This window comes from Gigantopelta aegis, chromosome 14 (genome assembly GCF_016097555.1).
Source record: "Gigantopelta aegis isolate Gae_Host chromosome 14, Gae_host_genome, whole genome shotgun sequence".
NCBI classification, from domain to species: Eukaryota; Metazoa; Mollusca; class Gastropoda; order Neomphalida; family Peltospiridae; genus Gigantopelta; species Gigantopelta aegis.
In genome coordinates this window covers 53287430-53313100 of record NC_054712.1, presented here as the reverse complement: position 1 = coordinate 53313100, position 25671 = coordinate 53287430, and the positions used below count along the sequence as shown (strand labels likewise).

The 25671-nt window shown below is 34.9% G+C and overlaps 2 protein-coding genes across 4 annotated transcripts in view; one reads left to right on the top strand and one right to left on the bottom strand.

The window, feature by feature from the left end:
- The first annotated feature begins 1980 nt into the window (after positions 1 to 1980).
- Positions 1981 to 18810, top strand: LOC121388614 (T-cell activation inhibitor, mitochondrial-like). Its single transcript, XM_041520023.1, has 9 exons — positions 1981 to 2108; positions 7968 to 8091; positions 9103 to 9235; positions 11313 to 11547; positions 12508 to 12731; positions 13789 to 13880; positions 15227 to 15471; positions 17304 to 17435; positions 17919 to 18810. The coding sequence occupies exons 1-9, from the start codon at positions 2086 to 2088 to the stop codon at positions 18163 to 18165; spliced, it is 1455 nt and encodes a 484-aa protein (XP_041375957.1). The 5' UTR covers positions 1981 to 2085; the 3' UTR covers positions 18166 to 18810.
- Positions 18811 to 20477: 1667 nt separating this feature from the next.
- Positions 20478 to 25671, bottom strand: part of LOC121387988 (anillin-like) — a 32533-nt gene continuing 27339 nt past the window's right edge. For all 3 annotated transcript variants that reach the window (XM_041519175.1, XM_041519176.1, XM_041519177.1), the window contains exon 19: positions 20478 to 25540. In XM_041519175.1, coding sequence (XP_041375109.1) covers positions 25411 to 25540 — 130 coding nt within the window. In that variant the 3' untranslated portion in view covers positions 20478 to 25410. The remainder of the gene's footprint in view (positions 25541 to 25671) is intronic.

Sequence of the window (25671 nt, the reverse complement as noted above, 5' to 3'; positions counted from 1 at the left end):
TGTTTAATGACACCACTAGATCACATTGATGTCGGCTATTGGATGTCATACATTTGGTGATTCTGACATATTATCTTAGAGGGGAAACCTGTTACATTTTTCGGGGCGGGATGTAGCCCAGTGGTAAAACGCTCGCTCAATGCGCTGTCAGTCTGGGATCGATCCCCATCGGTGGGCCCATTGCTGCTAATCGAAAAGAGTAGCCCATGAAGTGGCGACAACAGGTTTCTTCTCTCAATATCTGTGTGGTCTTTAACCATATGTCTGACGCCATATAACCGTAAACAAAATGTGTTGAGTGTGTCGTTAAATAAAACATTTCCTTCCTTCTTTGTTATATTTTTTCATTAGTAGCAAGGAATCTTTTATATGCACCATGCACTGGCTGGAACAAGAAATAGCCCAATGGGTCCACCGACGGGAATTGATCCCAGACCCACCACACTTCAAGCAAGCACTTTACCACTGGGCTATGTCCCGCCCCTTCCCCCAACTTGATATGTGCAGCCATCCATGCCACCCACACGCCTGCCATTCCCGAATCCAAGTCATATCCTCAGACCGCTACTGTTTTTGAACAGCAATAAGTATTACTTTAACCAACAAATAAAAAATGTGCATAATATATGCTTGGTTTCCCTCCCACCCTCTCGCTCAGTTAAAATTGTTCCTTGCTAAAAAAAAAAAAAGAATAGCATATTACAATAAATATGAAGGTGGGAGGCGACGAAACGACCCATTTGGAGGACGAAATGACCCAGGGCAAACACGAATAAGGGCAAAACGACCTAATGCTGCCATTTCCCATCGGCTTTAGCTGTGGGCTTAGTTTGACCTCTTCAAAGTGTTCAGTGAATACGTCTAGTATTTTATAGCAGAACGTGTAACCACCTACTATTGTCACCTACTACTAGGTAAACTTCGATACCACTTCTCGTACAAATCCACAGGTGTCTGGATTGAAAAAGTTTGTTTTTGTTTAACAACACCACTAGAGCACATTTATTTATTAATCATCGGCTATTGGATGTCGAACATTTGCTAATTCTGACAGTCTTAGGAAATTGCTACATTTTTCAGTTAGAAGCAAGGGATGTTTCATATGCACCATCCCAGAGTCAGGATAGAACATACCTTTAATATACCAGTCATAGACTGGCCAGAACAAAAAATAGCCCATACTGACTGCTTATCAGGCGAGTGCTTTACCACTGGGCTATGTCTCGCTCACTGTCTGGATTGATGGCAATAAAGTTTATTTTTATTCTTACATTTTGGGTTAAGTTGTTGAACAAAAAGCTGTTGTTTAATAATAATAAGAAGAAGATTATGTTTTTTAAATGATACACTGCAAGGCTTAGCTAATTTGCCCTGTGGTCATCTAATAAGAACACTATAATAACAACCATAATTATAAAGAATGATGACAACAATTATGACCAATATAAATTATTAAAACAAAACTAACTCTTCCCCACCATACACCCACACTGTATGTCTCTCTCTCTCTCTCTCTCTCTCTCTCTCTCTCTCTCTCTCTCTCTCTCTCTCACACACACGCACACATTGTCTGATGCATCTGCTGTCAACTGATTTTGAACTCTCTCTCTCTCTCTCTCTCTCTCTCTCTCTCTCTCTCTCTCTCTCTCTCTCTCTCTCTCTCTCTCTCTCTCTCTCTCTCTCTCTCTCTCTCACACACACACACACACACATGCACACATTGTCTGATGCATCTGCTGTCAACTGATTTTGAACTCTGTTGATGACATGTATCGGACTAACAAACAGAGCAAGTTAATATTCAAATAGCACAGCATTATTGTTCATTGGTAAAGTAAATATTCTCAAGCACTTTGTTCTTTTAGTAAATAATCGGAGTAATGTCTCTTCTTTTTTTTTAAATTGTCACACAATCTATTTACCTAAAACAGGCCCCTGTTGAGTATTGAGAGTTATCTACCCCTATTCTTTAATGTTAAAAAAACACGGAACGTTTCAAGTGATTAAAGTTTGTTTTATTGAAAAAATGAAAGGCGTAGAAGAGTATCATCATGCTCATATGCAAACATTTTGTTGCTTACAGTAATGTTGAGGTCACTAATCCACAGGTGTGTTTTCAATGAATATCTGTGGCTCCCACCAAACAATCCGTGTTTTTACTGACCTTGCTGGTGCTTCAAATGTCAATTATTCAAAACAATCGAAAAAAAGTGTATCGAAAGTCGTAATTTACTTGTTGTTTATTTTTAATGAAATTTGAGAAGCAAGTCGTACTGTTATTTTGTATATTCTGAAAACAAACGTGACAAAGTGACATTGAATGTTGCAGCCCCTTCGGAGCATATTTTTAAGGGGGGGGAGGGGGCAGTGATCGGTGTCGTTATTAGGGTCGCAGTGTGACTGTTTGAAATGTCTAGGGGAATACGGGGGCATTCTCCAGGAAATTTTTTAATATGGATTCTTTTAAATGCTATTTCTCGTTCCAGCCAGTGCACCACAGCTAGTATATCAAGGGCTGTGGTATCGTCGGCGCTCCGACGAAGGGGTGAATATTCAAAGTTTTGAAAATTGACATAAAAACATTTTTCATATGGTTGGGCCCGTAGATTTTTATTCTGAAAACAGCAACTTGATATTTTACTTCTTTAATTAGTTAATTAATTAATTACTTTTAGACAGTGAGGCAGATTGTTGGATAAAGCCTGTAGCATTATTTGACGAACAGCCGTATTTACATTCGCCGGTTTGTCAGAGAAGTGACGAGATTAACTAGTGCATTATATTCTCGCACAAAAGGCGAATGTTTTAATGCAAAAGACAACTTGATGAATGCATTTATAAACACGTGCTCTATTTATCAATCTTATATTCATGTAAATTTCAAATTGATCACTGCTAGCATTAGGGATCACCCACAACTACTATATGTCTAGTGTTGATTAGCTCCAATAATTAATTTTGTTCCATTCATGATAAAATTATTATTATATACTGTTCAAAATAATTAGGGGTATTCATATATAACATTATTACCCCAGCGGTCACTCATAACGGAAAATATTTTCCATATTTCTCAGTGAGAAATATTCTGCATTGGTCTAACGAACAATACTATTGGACAATTTGACGCTTACAAACCAATGACTTTGTCGGTACTAAATATGACGGCATCACGATTTGACAAACACAAAATGACGTCATGTAGTTTAAAGAGTTTGCCTTTACGGGTCTCTGTTTTTGGTGTTAAATTAATAACAAAATGTCATTTTAATGCAATTCATTATAGATTTGGAAGCAGAATAAAGAGAACTTGTGTTTTTTAAAATTATCTATGAACGTGATTAAATTATAACATTATAGTAATTCTCAGAACAGTGCGTAAAGTGGTTTACATCGTTCCTATACAGGTTAGCCTTCATGCATGTGCGTCGAAACTAAAGCCTTTAGAGAAAAAATAGCTGAGGTAATAAATAGAATAACAAACTCAGTACCAGTTATTATCAAATTTATGTCCCTCGTGAAATAATTTTCATTTGTCACTCGCTAAAGCTCGCGACAACTGAAAATTATTTCACTCGGGACATAAATTTGATAATAACTGGTAACTCGTTTATTATCCTCTATTTAACTAATGGATATTGTTCATTTTATCTTTTAATAGGAATTATTGCAAAATAACAACAGGTTATTAGACAATGCATTAGCGTGAAATTTTAATGTCTGGGTAGTTTGACATGGAGAGATGAACCACAAATTGATGTTTTTGGTTCAGGGGTTAGTAACTGGTTGAATCCTCACGATTTGCCAAACATGCATGGATCCGGTCAGACATTCTACTTATCAAGTGTCCAATCTGATGATGGGGTATTCTGACCCATTCGTCTTAGAGTGCTACTCCCAACTCGGCCAAAGTAGTCAGATGACCTTCAACTTGTCGCCCCATAATGTCCCAGATTTGTTCAATGGTTGAAAGGTCTGGAGCTGGCCAAGGAAGTGCGTGGATGTTTTGCTGTTGCACGAATGCCGTCACTAGTCTACTACGATATGCACGGACATTGTTGTCTTGACAAACAAATTTTTGGTCAACGTGACACGCGAAAGGCACACACATTAGTCAATAGTACTGGCCTGTGAGCCTCCATTGGACAATGTGAAGTTGCATTCTGGAATCCTTTATGCATGATAAAATAAATACAAATAACCAAACATTCAATTTAGGCAAAAATCCAATATTTCCATGGAAAATTAAATTCTTTCTAAAAGACCAATTGGGAAGTAAAATCTTTTACAAACTACTAAATAAATCATCTATAGTTCCTACATCACAAATGAAATATTCAGCGGAAGGGTGTGATTTTACCTCTTCATTATGGGCAAAATATTATAGTTTACCATTTTGCTCTTTAAAAGACCCAACGCTGTTGTGGTTTCAATACCAGATTTTACATAGAATTATACCAACAAATGCCTTTTTACATAAAATAAAACTGATTGATTCTAGTATATGTAACTTTTGTTCACATGAACCAGAAACACTGCAGCATCTATTTTATGAATGTCCTAAAGTCGTTGAACTATTATAGAAAAATGGTTATTACAAAAAGGTGATTATACCCAGTTGAATAGGAACACAGTTTTATTTGGAATTATAAATAGTAAACATACATTTGTAAACTGGTTAATTGTTAACGTAAAATATTACATATACAAATCAAAATTACAAAAGAGTACACTAAATGAAACTGGTATCAACAATTTTATTAAAGATAATTTACAAATAGAAAAATACATATATTATAAAAACTTTTTACATACAGAATTCGACGACAATTGGGGACCATGGTTAAAAGTTCTAGAATGCCACAACTGAGACACTTAATACTTTTGTTATGTGCATAATTTTAAGTATGACGCCAGTTTGGAAGTATATCAATAACTTCATTTTAAGTTTACTATTTTCAATCTTCTTTTTATTTCCACTTTTGTTACTGCTCCTTTCTTATATATTAGTAATAGTATATTGTTTGCTATGTACATTGTAAGGTAGTGAAATCAGGGCCCCAACCCAGACACTATATAACCTATTTCTGGGGCAATAAATTATTTAAAAAAAAAAAAATTAAAAAAAAAAGTTACATTCTGGAAGTCATGGCAATTTCACCACAGGCATAACTGCCCCCTCCAAAATAGTCATGAACTTGGATGTTAACCTCGACATATGGCTCAATGGGACATTGACAAATCCGGTCATGCTGATCATGCACATCTAGAGAGTACTCCATGATTCCTTTGAAAACATCACTCTAGTCCAGCGACGTGCCCACCATTGTCTACGTCTGGCAGCAATGTGTCTCACCGTCAAAGTGGTCGTGAAGTGAGTCCAGCGTTGGAGTTGATGTGCACGCCATCTGTTTCGAATCGTCTGACCTGAGATCCTCACTTCAGCTGTAACACGAAGGTGGTTGACTATCTGAGATGCAGATTGGCCTCGATTTCTCAAAGTGTAGGTTCTGATGAGGCGATCTTGAACTGGAGTTGTGGCCCTAGGCAGGCCTAAACGAGGCCGATCATTCACGTTTAGTCATTGGATGTCGGGTCCACAAACTACTAATCACTCTCTGAGACACGTTGAGTGTTTGTGCAACAATTCGCTACGTTGTTCCAACCTGGAGCATACCCAGAACTCTTTTCCCACGTTGCAGATGTTAAATGTTTACGAAATGGACAAATATTGACGACAGTGTGCCTCTGGGGTTGAGACCTAGTGTATGTATTAAAACAAGACGTGAATGCAGAATGTATGCAAACAGTGTTAAATTCGAAGTTGCACACCAATCATGTTCAATATGTGCTCACAAGATTTGTGTTTCTACGAACAGCTGTGTTTGGGGGATGCGTTAAGTAGAAATGTTATAATGCATAATGCACCTGGTTTATATTTTTATATTGTTTTCGTTCTGTAATTATTCACAATTGATTTCGAATATTCCTTACTTATTTTGATCAGTATATTTTAAAGTTTAATGTCATCATCTATAATGTTAGTTCATGAATGGGAATGTTATATTGTATTGATTTATCATGGATATTCATTAATTACTGAATAACATTGTTTCATTATTATATGCATTTTTGATCATTTGATTTGAAATCTGGAATCAGCAGTTACTGACACCAGCTATGCATATGTTCAATGAAGGGAGCGGGATTTAGCTCAGTTAGTTGAGTGCTCGCTTGAGGTGCTTCCGTCGCAAGATTGAATCACCTAGGTGGATCCATTCAGCTGATTGGGTTTTCTTCTCGTTACAACCAGTGTACTACAACTGGACAAAGGCCGTGTCATGTGTTTTCCTGTCTCTGGAAAAGTGCATATAAAAGATCACTTGCTGCATTAGAAAAAATGTATCGAGTTTCCTCTGATGACTACAAGTCAAAATTACCAAATGTTTGACATCCAGTTTGATGATTAATTAATTGATGTGCTCCAGTGGTGTCGTTAAACAAAACAAACGTTCAGTGAAGTGTTGTGTTTTTTCGTTTTTCAATACTATTAATTGCTAGTTTGCTATTTTATGACAATGCAGAAATAAGACGTACTGATGTTCATGTTGAACGTCTTCTTAATAAAATTGCCATAAAATTCATTATTATGATCATGAATAGACATCAAAGCGGTCGTGTAAGTTACTCATTGTCCAACTATTGTTCTATAATTAAATTATGTTGTATGTTTTAATATTGGATCATTAATTGCCAGCCACATTATAACTGCTTCATTTTTAGACCAAAATCGTTAGAATATGGTTATCTTAATTCAGCTTAACTTTGATTTTTCCTTGCTTATATTAAACTTAAAGCACCATGCCCTGGACACTCACCTTCACTATCTGGGTGGTCTGTCTAGGACAGGGTAGTTGTCGGTGGTTAAATAGCGAACTCATTCATGTACTTAACCTTTGATACCTAATGGCTGGTGTGTTTTTTGTGCTTGGGCTTTGTTAACCATACATTAATTCATTTAGAGAATTCTTTCTGGGTGGAAGCCTATAAAGGGATGCGAACCCAGTACCTACCAGCTGTAAGTTACTCACTATACCACCGAGGCCGGTCAAATCAATAAAGAACAGATGCTGAATACATTGCAGCCAAGCTAGACGATATCCATCAAAAAGGGAAATTGTGGTTGAATCATCAAAGTGGAATGATATGTTATTTCACAAAAGGGCGAATATGTACTTAAACAGACTATTTAATAGAAAAAATATTCAGAATCACATGAAACCTTCTGGAATTAAAATACACAATGTTCAGTTTAATGACTGTCAAAATTTTATGAGATTTTATGATATCAGTTTCAAATAGGATCATTTTTAAAAACGTCAAATTTTGATAACGTTATTACGTAACTTGGCAAAACTGTATATTCGCCCCTTCATCGGAGAGCCGATGGTATGTGCTATCCTGTTTGTTGTATGGTGCATATAAAAGATCCCTTGCTACCAATGAATAAATGTAGTGGGTTTCCTCTAAGACTGTAAAAATTACCAAATCTTTGACATCCAATAGCCGAGGATTAATAAATCAATGTGCTCTAGTGGTGTCGTTAAACAAAACAAACTTTTATGTCACTTATTTGGATTTCTCAAAATTTTATATCGCTAACATTTTATGATTTACAGTATTTGTTTTTGACTAGTTAATTTTAAAAGTCATCGAACATTTGTCGGGACTAGCACTTGCCAATTGTGAATTTTTAAAACAATGGCAAATTTTATTTTAATTTGGCGAAATAATTTCATGAAATAATTAATACGTTTTTAGAAAATAAATGGGTTTCTTAAATTTTTTTAATTTACTAAATAATTTAACGAACGTTTCTGCTGACCCAGAACTTGCCCTGTTCGTATAAATTATTATATAATTTATAATGATGTCTAAGTAATTATTGTTATTTAAACTGGTTCCAGGTTACGATATAGAATTGTCTACACAATTGTGCGAAGTTTGTCTACTCAAGAAACTGCAAATGCTCTGAGACCATTTTACTTCATCGTCCACCCAGACTTGTTTGGACAGTTTCCAAGAGAAAGGGTAAGAGAAATTGTTCAATGGTCATTTACTGCATTTAACAGGGCTCACCCTGAACATTGCCAAATTAGCCAATTGCTAATTTTTATACTTGTAAAGTGGCTATAATATTTAGTATTTAGCAAATACATTTTTTGTTTAAATTAATCGCTTTTTAATATTTTAAACAAAATTCTCTACCTATCTAAAAATTGGCTAAAACTAAATTCTTTCCAGTGTTGGCTCTGTTTAAATTAAACAGGACCTGACAACCTTTGTTATTTTAAATAATCAAAGAATTATTCATTGTTCATTTCTTTGACTTACATAGTGTTTAAACTGGATTCCAAAAACCATTAGCCATTTGGTAAAAAAAAAAAAAAAAAAATGTACTTAAATATAAGTCTCAGCCAAACCACTAAAAAATGTTGTAGATCTATAAAGAAACATGATTTTTTAAAAATAGTTTTTTGATCAATGAATAAATAATGAAATAAATCTGCAAATTATATAGAACTTGTTGTTGCTGGTGATTTGGCAAACAACAGTTTAAACCCTGCTTATATATTGACTGTTGTATCTATTTATAGGACCGGCCTCAGTGGCGTCGTGGTTAGGCCATCAGTCTACAGGCTGGTAGGTACTGGGTTCGGATCCCAGTCGAGGCATGGGATTTTTAATCCAGATACCGACTTCAAACCCTTCTTTAAAAAAAATCCAAAAAAACCCCTGTCAGAATGACCATATGTTTGACGTCCAATAACCGATGATAAGATAAAAAATCAATGTGCTCTAGTGGCGTCGTTAAATAAAAAAACATTTGTTTACTATAAGAGTCTCAGGGTTTGAGACATTTCTGTAGAAAGTCACTAGTCCACACAGAAGCTTTGGTTAGTGTATTACTGGTGAATATTTTCACTAGCTCCTGCAGACCAGAACGTCACTAGCTGGGACCGAGGGCTAGTGGATTTGTCGGACCCTGAGTCTTGATTTGTAGGTTTATTACTTAATGATCATTTTTTTTTTTTTTTTCAGAATGTAAATGAGGAATCGCTAAAGAAATTACATGAATATTTGTCGTCACTCCAGAAGACGGGGTCTGCCAGGCCGACCAATGTCTTATTTTATGTCCGTCCTCAAGACGAATCCAAAGATGAGTTAAAGAAATGTAAGCACATTTATTTTAATGAAATAGAAAATTGTGTTTATGTCTGTTGATAGCACTTGTTTTTCACATTCATTCACAAGCTACTTGGGTTTGTTATAGATAATCTAAATTGGTAACACGATTTGTAGCCAATGGGGTCATTGTTAAAGGTTTTTTTTGTTTAATGACATCATAGGAGCACATTGATTTATTAATCATCGGCTATTGGATGTCAAACATTTGGTAATTTAGACATATAGTCTTAGAGACGAAACCCACTGCATTATTCTGTTAATAGCAAGGAACCTTTTATATGCACAGACAGGATAGCACATACCACTGCCTTTAATATACCAACCGTGGTGCTCTTCTGTAACAAAAAATAGCCCAATGGGCCCACGACAGGGATCGATCCTAGACCGACTGTGCATCAGGTGAGCACCGTACCATTATTGAAACAAGAATTGGCTGCCAATAAAAAAATGTTTTTAGTTATTAATTATAGTTGGAACAAAGTAATATGGTTTTGTTGAGCAAACATTTCTAATAAATATCTCATAATAGATCATGCTGGGCTCAGAAAACTAATTATTTTATTAATAGTAAGTCAAGATTATGCTGAAAAATTTAAATATATTTAAGCAAGTATCATATGTGATGAGGTTTATTCTAAAATATATAAATGTCATCTCTGTCAGTGTTATTTAAATGCTATCAATAAGCGTTATATGCCTGTGAATGTTCTATTTAATAAATAGCTTGGGAACGTGAATTTACAAATATATTGATTTTCTCAAAGCCTATTTGTTAGAATTATCATATGTTTGACATCCAGTAGTCAGTGCATAATAAAACATGGTGCTCTAGAGGTGTGGTTAAGCAAAAACAATACAATACAATACTCACTACTTTAAATATATTTACTATAAAAATTCATGTAAATGCTATATTAAAAAACTGATTATTCTATGCCTGTAAATGCTCTTTAAAAATACTGTGATTATTCTATGCATGTAAATACCAGGACCCATATTCACAAAAATGTGTAAATTTACGTCAACAACTAGCACTCACGTCTGCTGTAGATTTACGTTTACGTGCAAGAAGCACCGTATTCTCAAAAACAGTCGTAAATGTAAACATAACTTAGTTGGATGTAAATCTACTATTTCACCCTTTCACCGGAGAAATAAAAAAAATAAAAACATTAGAAACGATGGCTACCTGGTAAATAACAAATGCGCAAAACACAATTTTGGTTGTCGTCTTCTGACAGTAACATCGCCAATGGCTGGCATTTTGGTATTGGTGAGGATCCGCCTTTTGGTACGAACTTGAGGACATTTCTTAAAAAGGAAAAGATAACTCAGGAGAAATTGGCCGAGTCAAAAATATCCGTTCGATCACCAACAAAACTATGTTCAATCCGTGTGAGTTCGCCATCGCAAACTGCTTCAATTATTGGAAATGCTGCCAGTTTCCGTAAATAATAGTAAATAACGGCGACCATGTTTCATTTATTATATGTACACAACTTAGTTAGTTGTAACCAGAGGCACTCTTATATTTATGTCTAACTTTACACGTAACTTACGTTTTCGTTGTTTCGTGAATAGCTCTTCAGTCGTAGATTTACGTTTACGTATAAAACTAGGCTTACAATATTTTGTGAATATGGGTCCTGGCCTCTCTGAATTGAAAATTTGCATTTAACCCATTTATCGGTTTTACAAAATCAAATTCAGGTAACCGATTTCTTTTTTATATAACCCGTTTTGTCCTCGTAAATAATGTTTTTATTTAATGCATGAACAAAAAATAATTTATGTAAAATAAGATTGTGTGAGCAACATCAAATGAAATGATCATTCTCACAATTTTTAGAATTGAATGCTGTATTGTAATACTGTTAGCAAATGGTGTGTTTTATAACTGTCAGTAGATATTATAAATAATGTGAACAACATGCTTGTAATCTTGACAGCTAGGAACTTTAAAATAACACTGATGAATATGTTATATTAAAATACTGGGATTATTCTATGCCCGTAAATGCTCTTTAAAAATACTATTAGTATTCTGTGTTGTGTATCTGTAGCTCGTAACCTGAAGAGCGTCAATATAGCCTTGTCATCTAGGAATTTGAAAACAACAGTACAGAATATACTCTCTACCTGTGGATTGCCGGTCGACTATTTAAAAAGTATTCCCGAGAAGGCAACCAAAACCGGAGCCCTTAAGCAACCAATAAAATGGCATCCAAGTTTTTATGCAGCAACTGGAATAAAGAACCCCGAAGAGGCCACCCATCAAGAGATCATCTTAACGTTCAGGTGGGTGTGTCCTTGAGTTTTATTGTCTTGCCAGGAGGCCACCCATTAAGAGATCATCTTAACATTCAGGTGGGTGTGTCCTTGAGTTTTATTGTTGTCTTGCCAGGAGGCCACCCATCAAGAGATCATCTTAATGTTCAGGTGGGTGTGTCCTTGAGTTTTATTGTCTTGCCAGGAGGCCACCCATCAAGAGATCATCTTAACGTTCAGGTGGGTGTGTCCTTGAGTTTTATTGTTGTCTTGCCAGGAGGCCACCCATCAAGAGATCATCTTAACTTTCAGGTGGGTGTGTCCTTGAGTTTTATTGTTGTCTTGCCAGTGGAGTTGGTAGATGTATAGCTGCCTACGTTTTTTCAAACAGCCTCAAAACTTGGTGTGAAAAAAAATTGAGATGAGTGATTAATTACTCCCTTACCTTAGATTATGGGGAACTATTTAACATATTACCATGCTGAACACTCATATTTAATCCATTGGCTATACGTTCTTTTTTTTTAATTCAAATGCTAAGAGAGCTAAAAATTACTCTGATACTGTGGTGTATATGTTTTTACTGTGGTGTATATGTTTGTTGTTGGATCGAACCACATCAGTGGATCTATTCAACTGATTGGCTTTTTTTTCTCGTTCCAAATAGTGCACCACAACTGATGAAAGGCCATGGTATGTGCTTTTCTGTCTGTGGGAAAGTGCATATAAAAGATCCCTTGCTACTAATAGAAAAATGTAGTGGGTTTCCTCTGGTGACTATGTGTCAGAATTACCAAATGTTTGACATCCTCTGGCTGGTGATTAATTAATCAGTGTGCTCTAGTGGTGTCGTTAAACACAAATAAGTAACAGCTTGAAAGTTAGTCTGGCATTTGTGACAGAAGAAGGTTGCATTATCTCATTATACGGTTAGTGGTTCTCCCACTGATACCAGAACGTCCTTGGTGTTAAAATAACTGGTTTTCACAGGTCGTGGCTTCGAAGGAATATTGACGAGTCGAGGTTGCGGACCACAGCTGTTAAAGATATCCAGGATGACATCATCCGGATCTGTGACAGCCTTACGTCGTCTATCGGACTGGCAGACATCCGGTGGGACAGTGTGTGGTGGAGTGCTCACTTCCGAGGCTGTCTCAAGGGTTTCTACAGAATGTACAAGGAACATCCAGACAGAATTGGTGCTGTCCTGAGAGGTTTGTTGTGAACTCAGGTGTTACTAGACTGATATTTAGTGTCTTTTTAAAAAAAAACCATACAGCTGTATTGGTGGTAATATTGGTTAAACCGTCAGTCTTAAGGTTGGTAGGTACCAGGATCGCCTCCCTGTAATTTCTATTTAGTGTGAGTTTAATGGCTCAATGGGCAGGTGTATGGCTAAGACACTTAACTAAATGCTCACACTGGAAATTTTTTTGATTTAGCCAAGTTACAGATATACATAGTGTTTCCTTTAATAAAATTATTTAAATATTTTATTAGCCAAAGATTTAAGGTTGTAGCCACTTTGTATAAAAATTAGCAATTGGCTAATTTGGCAATGCGCAGGGTGAGCCCTGACCAACTTTGCTCTCTCTCTAACCACTGATTATTAACCACTGTTATGGACAGACCGCCCAAATAGTTGATGTGTCCAGGATAGCATGCTTGTATTTTAATTGGATCTAGCTGCGAGAATTAAGCTGGGTTTTTTTAATGGGTCTTTAAATGTAATAGTTTGATGGTTGTGGGCTCCAAGTGATATCACTCCAGCCAGTGCACCACGACTGGTATATCAAAGTCTGTGATATGTGCTATCCTGTCTATGGGGTGGTGCATATAAAAGATCCCTTGCTGCTAATTGAAAAGAGTAGCCCATGAAGTGGCGACAGAGGGTTGCCTCCCTCAATATCTGTGTGGTCCTTAACCATATTTCCGACGCCATATAACTGTAAATTAAATGTGTTGAGTGCATTGTTAAATAAACCATTTCCTTCCTTCCTTATAAGTGATAATATATATTTTTTATTTATTTACCTTTCCTGTGTTTCTTAATCGGGGCCCATGTTTCCGAAGCTGTTTTAACACTATAGTATCGTAAAACCATTGTAAGCTATGACATCACGATGGGTCTGTTGTTGTAGTGACCATCATAGCCTACAACATTTTTACGATATTGTGGTGCTAAGATAGCTCTGAATATCTCTTAGCCAGGTTCGGCGACAGCAATCATTATAATCATCAGATTGTATTATATATGTTTTGTAACTGCAGGTCGTACGCTGGTGTTTTCGAACAACTCTGGGGTCAGCCTTCATGGAGAAATCGTACTAAGTATTGAAGATGTTCCGACGCACTGGATGAAAGTAAGTTTATGTACTGTGAAATTCCTGTAAACTGCACATCCATGGGATAAAGTAAAATGTCTCGTTTTAAAGGACATCCGGTTTAGAGATCTTCTGTACTAATATTTAACCAAGGACCATGAAAAATATCCTTTTTTGAGGCAATTTGGTTTACAGAAGATCCAGTTTGAGGGGTTTTACTGTAAATTTATACCATGCAATAATATTCCATGGGAGTTGGGGTTTCTTTCAGTGTAAAATGGGTATGGCGCCATACCCAAATGTTTTTTCAGATTTAATTGTTTTTTAGTTCACCATTTGACAAAATTAATGGCTCTTATCATTACTGTATGATTTTCTTAACCCTCACCTTAAATCTAACCCATTTTCTTTCTGGGGAGCCTCTCCTCCTCCCCCCCCCCCCCCCCCCCCCCCCAAATACCCATTGTCGACTGGTTTCATTCAGCACACACATTGTAAATATTTAATTCCATAGCGCCATACCCAAAAATGTCTCTCTGGCAGAATCCCTTGGAGCATTTCATAGATGTGAGCAGGAAACTGTTTACTTGAACAAATTCTATGAAAGAAGTTAAAATGTTTTTCATCCAGTATTCATCATAAAAATTATAAAAATCAATAAATCAGACTGTTATTGCTCATAATGCAATATTTCTTTAATATTGAAGTATTAATTTCTCCAGTGGGCTGTTTATAAAACAAACAAAAATGTGGGTCAATATAATAGCTTTGGGGTTTTTCAGGGCTTGAACTTAACAACGGCACCTACAGCAATTGCCTATGTTGATATATAAATTGCTGTAGGTCGAAGGCATTGCGTCGTCGGTAAAACTTCTCAACGATTGTAAAATGTACACACCTGGTGTACATTATCTGGCAATATTTAACATTTGCATAGTTGAAATATGTCTACATACAGCAAAATAACCTTTCAGTCATGTTTATTTGCTGCAAAAGTCACTTTTTGCAACAATTGCCGTAATTTCCGTTGGTGGATTATTTCACCCACAGCAATTTTAAAAAAGAATTGCTGTGGGAGATACATTCTTATGTTCGAGCCCTGTTGATTGGTGGGTTGGGTTAAAGTATATGTTTTGGAGAGCTAATATTTATAAACTTATATTTCTAGAATATATTCTAACTCAATTCAATTGAGATGCAGAGTTATGGAGTACTGTTTTACTATCTAATACTTACAACTCACAGATTAAAGTAAAATTTGACTTAATTTCCATTACATTTAAAAAGATACCTAGATGGTAAACAGTTTTGGTGCATCCCCTACCACATCACAATGATTTCTGGAATAGCCCTCAATTTAAAAATAAAATGACCTTTTTCCTCAGCTCCTGATGAATGTTCGAGCGTATGATGCAGTTTTGGAAAGATTGCCGTATATGGAAAAGAAATTATCCGAACTGCTGAATGATATTCAGATCGTGCGGCGAAAGCGACATCACCACATCATGATGGCCGAGGAGTACGAATTGTTGCTTAATAAATTGTTGAACTCACTGCGGCGATGTCAGGACATCGCCAAAACGAACCTCTTTGAAGAAGATTTGTCACACCTGGAGCTGGTGGTGGAAGGGTCAGTTTTAAACTGAACTGCTAATAATATATACGTAACAAGGAAGTGTTGTAGATCTTGATTTTGTATTTATTTATTTTTATACGCCCGTCTATGATGGGTCGTACATACGTCAATCTGGATCATATCTTGCATACAGGACCATCAAACCTCACATGTAGGAACCACTTGAGATGGCGGTGTGTCACGTACTATTACTGGGTAACTGAGATCTACTTTTCATGGTCTACTGCACACAATAGTAAATCCTTGTCTGGACCATATCTTGCATACAGATGCATATAAAAAGAAATGGGTTATATAGTATTTTTCTCTCTTAAAAAATCCAAAGAAAAAATGCATATTATTAGGCCTATTGGTAGGGTATGTTGGAGCAAAACCGACTATTCAAAATACCCAAGTGATAATTTTCTTTTCTTTGGAACTACGTAATTGGTCAGTTTTGTGATTTTAGATGGGAAAGTTGACTTAATTAAGGGTTTTACAGAATTATTTACAGTAATAAAGCAGGACGGCTGATAATGTCCATTACAATTTTAGGGCTGGCTGCTGTGATCTTCATAAAAACATGCACATTTTTTTTTTTTTTGGCTTGACACCTTGACTGGTGACCGTCCAAAATACACACTTGTCAATCAGGAAAAAGTAAAGTTTGTTTTATTTAATGACGCCACTAGAGCACATTGATTTTTTTTATCTTATCATCGGCTATTGGATGTCAAACATATGGTTATTCTGACACTGTTTTTTAGAGGAAACCCGCTGTCGCCACATAGGCATCTCTTTTACGACAGGCAGCAAGGGATCTTTTATTTGTGCTTTCCACAGGCAGGATAGCACAAAACAATGGCCTTTGTTGAACCAGTTATGGATCACTGGTCGGTGCAAGTGGCTTACACCTACCCATTGAGCCTTGCGGGGTTTGGAGTCGCTATCTGGATTTAAAAACCCCATGCCTCGACTGGGATCCGAACCCAGTAACTATCAGCCTGTAGACCGATGGCCAAACCACGCCGCCACCGAGGCTGGTGCCAATCAGGAACTACAGGTACAGGCTATGGAAAGAAAAGACCAATTAACTAAGAAAATACATCAATTTTCATTTGAGTACATGGGTTAATGTATGGACAAAACATAATACAGTTATTTCGACACTCTGACAGTGATGGTTTATTTTGTATTGAAAAATAATATATACTTATTGCTGGGTTACTGAAATAGATATTATTACAGAACATTGCGATGTATCTGCAAAAATCAAGTACATTTTGTTTCTTCAGTTCTAAGACTAATTCCTGAAGTGACACGTTAAGTATTACGTAACCACTGGCTTACCAGAGGGTGTATTCACTGGGATGTTACAAAATGGTTGCGCTCATTATATATAATAGCCGTCACATTTAACTGTTTTAGTAATGAAATATAAAATTATACTTGTTGATATTAAGCAATAATATACCAATCCAAATGCCTTGCTTAAGCATTCCTTTAATTAATCAATTGGGTAAAATAATTTGTTTCTTTAATGAAATATTATGATATTTATGAGCTTTATGTTCCAATTACTTTCTAGTAATTTTAGGCCACTGAAACTCCAACCAAACTATTTCAAATGGCCTCAGTTTGCAGATGTCACTAAAAAGAAGGAACTTGCTAACAAGTAGAAACGAACGTTATGGTTTCAAATAGCTGTAAGCTACCACAGAAAATGGTTTCGTTCATGAGTTATTAATAAGCTCTACAGCAGATGGTATTAGGGAATACATAATGAGGGGTGTTATGAGGGGTGCCTGTATTAAGTTTGTAATGATTTTGTTTATCTTGTGTTTTAGTGAGTCTGGCCCTTTAGCATTGTCATCAACAGGACAGTTCCTTGTTCCAGCATCTATACCTGGCTCTCTTGTGATTGACTGCATAGCTAAACACAAGGATCAGGCACATCTTATTTTGAGAGAAATTCTAGGGTAAATGCCACTACATGGGGTTTTTTAATGTGTGAACCAAAGGGCTTGCTGTAATAAAATTTAGTAGTTGGATGGTTGAATATTTTATTTAGAAGTAAGTAAAACATTTTGAAAACGTTTTTGTTATTTAGACGAGTCAATTGATGTTAACAAAGATATTTGTTGTATCCTTTATTATTTCACTTTTGCTGTGCTCATGTAAAAGCAATTGGGAAAACATTTCCTCAACCAGTTCGTAGAAATCTGTTTTAAATCAAAGTCAATGTAAATATTTATAATCTATTACGTTTTAAAATCATTTTAAGTCATTCACACGTAAATCTTTTGTCAAGATTCTGAGGGAGCAAATAAAGACGCTGCAGTTTTTTTTTATGAAGTAGCGTTTAAAACAGATCGTCTATAATAACTTTAGCTGAAATGCTGTTATTTACAATTGGCATTTATATTAGTTTCTTGAACGTCTCACTTTTTCTTTTTCTCCAGCTCTCTCCAGAATGAAGAAGTAGTTGTACAGAGGTGTTTGGAAGACTTACAGTTGTCATCGCTGACGAAGGATGAGAACATTACTCCCCAGCAGATGGTGCGGTGTTGTCAGAAGCTGTCGCATGAGGCGTGGATGTTCGAAGCGTGGCTGACAAACACTCGTCTCCGCGTCTCTCATTATTACTCAGTGATGCAGGACGGCGAAATCTGTATTCCGTGGGACTGGGTCGGAGACACGAACTTGTAATATATCATCATATTGTGTGATTATCTTACAAGACATCTCAGTCGTATTGTTGTGATTACACTGGCATTTGTTTTTGTTGTTTTGTTTGTGGGTGGGGTTTTTTGAAGGACAAATAAAACTTAATTTTTATGGAAATAATTTTAATCATTGCACGTTTTATTCATGTTCTGCATGTACGTGTTAAATTTATTGCTTACCCCTGTAGATTATACTGGGATTTGTATTTTGTGGTTTTGTTTATTTTGTAGTATAAATGAAAAAGTAATTTGTGTGGAGTGAAATCGATTAGTGTTTTTCATAAATAATTTTCTCTATAATTCGTCATTAAAATGAAATGTAAAAACTCTTTTTTAGTTTTTTATGGTGACTTAAAAAAAATTCCTATTCCATACATTTTTTTTTTTAAATGTAAAAAGGTATTTTTGGTACGGTGGGGTGGATATCAAAATCGTAAAAATTTTAACTCTGTTCAGTACATTGATTTTGTTGCAAGCACTCATTTAATGATTTTTGTCTCGTCAAGGGGAGGGATTTAGCTCAGTTGGTTGAGGTGCTTGTGTCGCAGGATCGAACCACCTCGGTGGATCCATTCAGCTGATTGTTTTTTTCTCTCATTCCAACCAGTGCACCACAACTTGACAAAGACCGTGGTATGTGTTTTTTCTCTCTGTGGAAAAAAGCACATAAAAGATCCCTTGCTGCATGAAAAAAAATGTAGCGGGTTTCCTCTGTTGACTACGAGTCAGAATTACCAAATGTTTGACATCCAATAGCCGATGATTAATTAATCGATGTGCTCCAGTGGTGTCTTTCTTTTTTTGTCTCGTCACCTTTATTTCACATAAGCGCCACAACTAAACTATTATTTTGTTATACTACCAAGTGTTCATATACATTGAATGCAGGGTTTGTTTTTTTATTTCAGGAAATGTTTACTGTAAGATGTTTCTGACTAATACAATTTTGTGACTACTAAAATTACTTTCTACAGATGTTGGTTTAGAATATCGGTCTGTATATTCAATATGTTTCTGATAACCGTAATGTTTTTAAGTAGCCCAAACTGGATTTGGTCTTATAATAATTTTATACCAAAAAATAATTATTACGACTTAAATATATTTAAAGGGACATCACCTAGTTTTTAAACACCAAGGCATTATTTTTTACTATTAGAGCAGTGTTTGATAACTGAAATCATACTTTACTTAGATTTTATTGTTTAGATTATCCATTTCCGTACATTTGGAGTGTTTTTTGGTAGTCCTGGTGTTTTTAATGTCACAAAATGAATTTCTTATATTTTTAAAAATGCACTTGCGTCTGAGAAGTAACAGTTATGGAGTTGAGTTTTAGTCTATTTTAGGGGGTATTTTACTATTTCAAAGTAACAGACTCATGTTTCAATCAGTTGTAACTTCAACCGAATGTGTTACAGGTTTGTATATCGATTAAACTTAGTGTTAATTTTCATAGATTAAAACTAGGGTCTGGGTTAATATGTATAGTTGTTAAAAAGTCTTCATTAGTGAGCAACATCCTACAAAACTCGGGACAGTATCTTTCACATTGTATGTGGTTATTTGTTCATGCTTGATTATTGACTTGAACATTTAAACATTGCTAATTACCAAATTGTTTAATTTTTATTTGTTTAGTCCCACTCATTATTGTTGGAACATTTATAAATGTGATTTTATTACAACCAGTATTTTTTGCCTTAATCTGTACTTCTACAAAGCATCTGTGTACTGTGATTAATTGTGTATTGTGTACAGTGAAAACATTAAGATCAACAATCATGAATGTTAAAAACAATTGAACAAGAAAAGAATATTTGTTTAACAACACCCAACCATATTAAATTTGTGGCTGTTAAGCATTAAACACAGGTATGATAATTTAGATATTTTGATTTGGCATATAGTGTGAGCTATAGACCAGTGGTAGAGTGCTCGCTTGAGATGCAGAGGGACTATGACCGATAATCTGTTTTTGTTGGAGTTTTCTTCTTTCTTTCTCTTCACATCCCAACTCTGAATTAACACTGTAAAGGCCATAGTATTTGCCATCTTGTCTTCGGGAAAATTGATATTAAAGATCTCTTGCTGCTGTGTAATAGGTTTCCTCTATCATTATCCGACACTATCTAACACAAGTGTCAAAATAATCAGGTTTGACACCAGGGCCCAGTTGTTCAAAGGATAGACTAACCTAGGTTAATTTACCTAACAGTTTGTTTTTAATTATTTTTACACATATACAAAATAAACTTTAGATTTTGATTATGCATGGATACATTTGGTTGTCTAAATCAAGTTTCAACATTATATTTGTACTGATTCAGTCCGTAATAGCCATAGTTTAAGATGTGCTGAAATGTTATTAAATCAATAATCCTTTCCATTTCCTTGAGTTGGTGTTTGAGGTAACCTGCTGCTTACATGGTACTATGTAATTAATAAATAAAAACAAAATAGCAGAGGTTTTGTTTCCTGCCAAATTTTGTTTTAGTGTTGAACGTCCACACAGGTTTCTCATAAAGGAACATCGTTAACATTTGTCACACCAAATAGTTGCATTAGCCAAGCGGTTTTTTTTCATATTTCTTTGTCACACCGGTTCCAATCTGTTGACAGTATTGTATTAATGTTGGCTTTTTTATTTTTAAGTATATGCAGCAGTTATTTGCTCTATATTATGTACTGTTGGAATATAAAGGAGCAGAGATGGGCCAGTTTTTCACGCAAGTCCATCGTCAGTGTTATGTTTACCCACATAATTATGATATAAAATATAATATAGCAATCACTTATAGAATCATTACTCAGATTCGGAGAATGGGTTGTGACTGTGTATTAGTCAAAAATATTTCAGAATATTGAAATATTTTTTGTATGATTTAATTGTATAATAAATATTTTATTAACATAAATCTTGCTTACGTCTTTTTTCCCTGTACAATGTTCTGATGAACACAATCCAATTAAAATTAGCTCCACTATTACATGTGGATCTAACAGCATGCTTACAAAAGTTCAAGATCGTGTCTTCATGCAATTGTTTTAAAGTACTTTTTAATAACATATCCTATTGAATTATGAAGATGAGTGGCAATTCAGAACACCAACTGATAATATACATTTGGCTTTTCCTCCAGGCCGGGATCTAAGTCAATCAATTGAGTGCTAGACTGAAATATTTTGGTTGTACGATCAAAAACCCTTTGTGGACCTATTCTCAGATTGTTTTCCCCCCCCATCCCAACCAGTGCCCTACAACTGGTATATCAAAGGTCGTGGCACGTGATGTCCTGTCTTATAGGAAAGTGCATATAAAAGATTCCTTCCTGCTAATGGACCTTAACCATATATCCGATGCAATATAACCGGAAATAAAATGTGTTGAGTGCTTCGTTAAAACATTTTTTTTTTTTCTGCTAATGGAAAACTATAGCTGGTTTCTTCGGTCAGAATTATCAATTGTTTGACATCCATTGGCGATGATTTAATCAATGTGCCCTAGTGGTGTCATTAAAAACAAAAACTAACGTGGGAAGATTTTTTAATTTTGGGACCATTTCAGAATAAAATGGGAAACATAAAAGTATCTTTTAAAAACAGACACTCAAACTACAACTCTTACTGGTTTTCAAGGAATTACAAAATAAAGATATAAAATTTCTTTAAAATGCCAGAAATCAGTCTAAATGAATGCATGTTTTTTATTAAGCTCAGAATTCATTTTAGCAGTACATCACAATCCACTCTACCACAGTACCAGTGCTAAGAAAGATATTTTTCATCTTAGTTAAGTCTTCATCTAATGCAGGTCATAATTCAGATCCAAAAACAACTACCAAAAGCCCCCATTTGGCAAATTCCACAAAAAAATATAACAAACCATTTCACATACACATTTAATCTTACAGTACATGTTAGTACAAATTATTATTACTGCTTAAGTTTTGAGTATATTTTAGCACTAAACCATCAATATTTGTTTCCATGTACTAAAAACAGCGGTTAAATCTTAGATAAATAGAAATAATATTGTTTCTTCAAATAAGAAATTATGAATTACAATTCATAGCTACATACATTTAGGTTATATGATTGTTGTTGTAATGGAAGGATCATTGGTGATTGGGCATGTAGGGTAAAGGTTCATAGGTGCAAATATATTGATCAACTAACATATTTTGGTCTGAAAATACATAAACACATGCATATATGTTGTTTTCGGTCTATCTATATTAATGAATGCTAAAATAGAAACATATATATGAGACAATTTGCTAAATCTGTCATTACCATATTTGTTCCTTCAGTTTCATGATTACAGAAATTGTATTGGTGACATTCGATATGACACTCAGACTAGAAAAAGCTACCCCAATATATACTGTACTAAACACAAACTATAAACATTAATAAGATAGCATGTTTTCCTATAGATATAGTTCACAAGAAGGAAACGTAGAAAAACGGATACTAAATTAGTTTTTAAAAATGTGTATTTATAGTACAAAATTAATAAAATAGATATAACTATTACCTTGGTTTGTTTACATTGTACAAGTGGTGACACAATTTGTGTAAAATTCATGCTATCAAAATTAATCAAGCTTGATACGCACAATGTGTATTATATATGTAGAACACCTAAAGAAACAATTACAAATGTATCAATTATATAAGTAGACGATTACTGAATATAAGTGTTATTATGCACTGTAAAAACAAATATTCTTACCATTCACCAACATAATATTATATCATCATCTGTTAAAGCTGCAATCTCTAGCACATTTTTAATATTTAACAATCAACTTAGGGTTTCCTTTGGTGATGCACCATTCTTCTATTTCCTTTATCTGTCATGTAGGTCACATCCAAAGATACTTCTAGTGAAACAATTCATAGCCATCTAGTTCTTGAAATGTGGATAATTTCACTTTACCATCAAATTGACCAGTGAAAGATCACACATATACACTCAGAATAGCTGATTCACACACCTCTCATCCCATATTGTTCTCTTATCTTGGGGGGGCGGGGGGCGGGTCGAGCACAGAGAATAAAGGTTAGACCTATATGTATTAATATGCCATTCCAAATAACAGTAAGTGTCTACTGTTTAAAACATTGTGATCAGAACTGTGGGCTACATGTAAATAGTTGACAATATCTGTTGATTATTATGAAAATGAAAACACATAAGTTATTGATGTACTTCTATGAATTATAACAAATATATTGTAGAATAGAGAGATTGCAAGTTTAAAACTGTCCCAGAAATAAACGACACAAGAATTGTGGGTGTGACAACAACAAAAGTCTGTTATTTTATGCATGTACAACACCCACATAAGTGTATTTCTGGAAAAGTAATGAATTAATAAAACATCAATTTTCAAAGAATTGCATGCGGAAAAAAACACTGAAAGACATCAGTTGCTTTGCAGAGGAAAACACGAGCTACATTTTGTCGACTTCATCTTCTGACTTTAAATGACCCTAATACCATGCATCGAATAACAATATTATATAAAAATACATTATTTTAGACATCACAGTTGAATTGCTAATAACAAAGTCATTCACCAATGTGTGAAGCACCCATATTCAATTACATGATCACATATATAACATTGAAATACACACATTAAAAATATTAAAACATGCATTATAATATTGATACAAGAAGTCTGTACAATACAGTCAAGTTGTCATAAAAACTATAACAATTTGTCAGCTGTCATTTCGTTCGTTCGCACGTGCAAATCTTATTTTGCGTATTCTATTTTATTTTCGCGAAAAAATTTAGAGCACCACTTACATGGATATAACAGGTCACACAAAAAGGAAATGGATTTATTTCTGTGTAACCGATAAATGGTTAAGTCGATTTTCAATTGTCAGAGGCCTGAAGTTAGAACACCATGATATAAAATAGTAAAAACAATTGTTACTCCATTTCAGGTGTTTTCAAATTTCATTTCAACTCACACCCAATCTGGTTTGAAGCTTGTATAACGTTGAAGCATAGGTCCTGGTTCTATTACAACAGGAATAAGCATCATCCCATCTTTTGTAAATAGTGAAAATCATACACCATAACATTGCTTTCATCTGGTGTCGTGATTCCTATGAAATTCTTTGTCCAATCATCAATTTACAATGACGAATCAAGGATCGATTAAATGTACAGTGCTTTGAGAAGCAATCTGTTTGAGTGACTTTCTTACAGATACAAAAGAAACATGTTCTTTTTATTAGTTCCCTACCAGCTCAACCGGAGGGGACTATAGGTTTTGTCTCAGTCCGTTTGTCTATATGTCCCACATATGGTTTCCCAATAATTGTTTTGTTTACACTGCCTCAAGCTTTATAATGTAGAGTTACAGTTCAAGTCTAACATGCATAGGGATTTACCCATTTTTGACGGTCATCAATGTAAGAGATATGAACATTTGTCTAGTCCAGCAGGAGACATGCATTGCTTTAGCAGTACTCTCAGAATGCTCATTCAACATATTTTGAATAAAATAATTACGCCAAATATATATTTAGTGGAAATTGTAGCAGAATAAACAATGCAAAAATCCAAGTGATTGTATTGTAGACGCTTCACACGTTTTTGTTATTTTATGTACATTTTACAATTTGATTCATTGCTTATTCAGCTTATTCTAAGAATGACCTACAAGAAATATGTAGTCATCATAATTTAGAAATATTAGTTTTATATTTTTCCTTCTACATTTAAATGAATACAAGGGATTGCACTTTCAAGAAGAAATATAGTTTAAATAGAGAGAAATGTACCATACAGCAGCAGTTGTAGTAGGAAATTCAAGACAAAGCATTAAAGAATACACACCTTGAAATAGGAGGCAGAAAAAGGCAGTACGATGTGTGTTTACAAGTAATACACTGCTTCATAAATAAGTGTTTATGTTAACATAATAAAAAATACATATATCAATAATTATAATTAAAAAAAAAGAATAAATATTGTCTGTCACAATGGAAGACTTTCAACAGTCTGGTTTAAATCCATCTCGTTCGATCATATCACAGTTGAGTGTTATGACAACGTACAGTCTACTGCTTACACAACACACAGTCCAGTTTTGACAACACATTGTCCAGATCATGACTCGCACACAAACCAATTCTGACAGCACAGACCAGTCTTGGTAACACACAGTTGAGTGTATTATAACACAAAGTGGATCGTCTACTGGTTGTCCGACAACCTGATTGGTCGCATGGCATCCGAGTGCCACGTTCGAATATTTGCCAGGGTTCTGTTAATCATGTTACACCAGACAATTCGCTCTTCCTTTGTGTCAGCTGACATCATATGTCTGTAACGTAAAAGTTAAAAAAATTTTTAAAAAATTAGTAACAATTTCTCACTTAGGGCAATACACCTGAAAACACGGACTAGTCATGCGAATGAATTTTAACATGCAATCTTACACCACCTCAAATGATC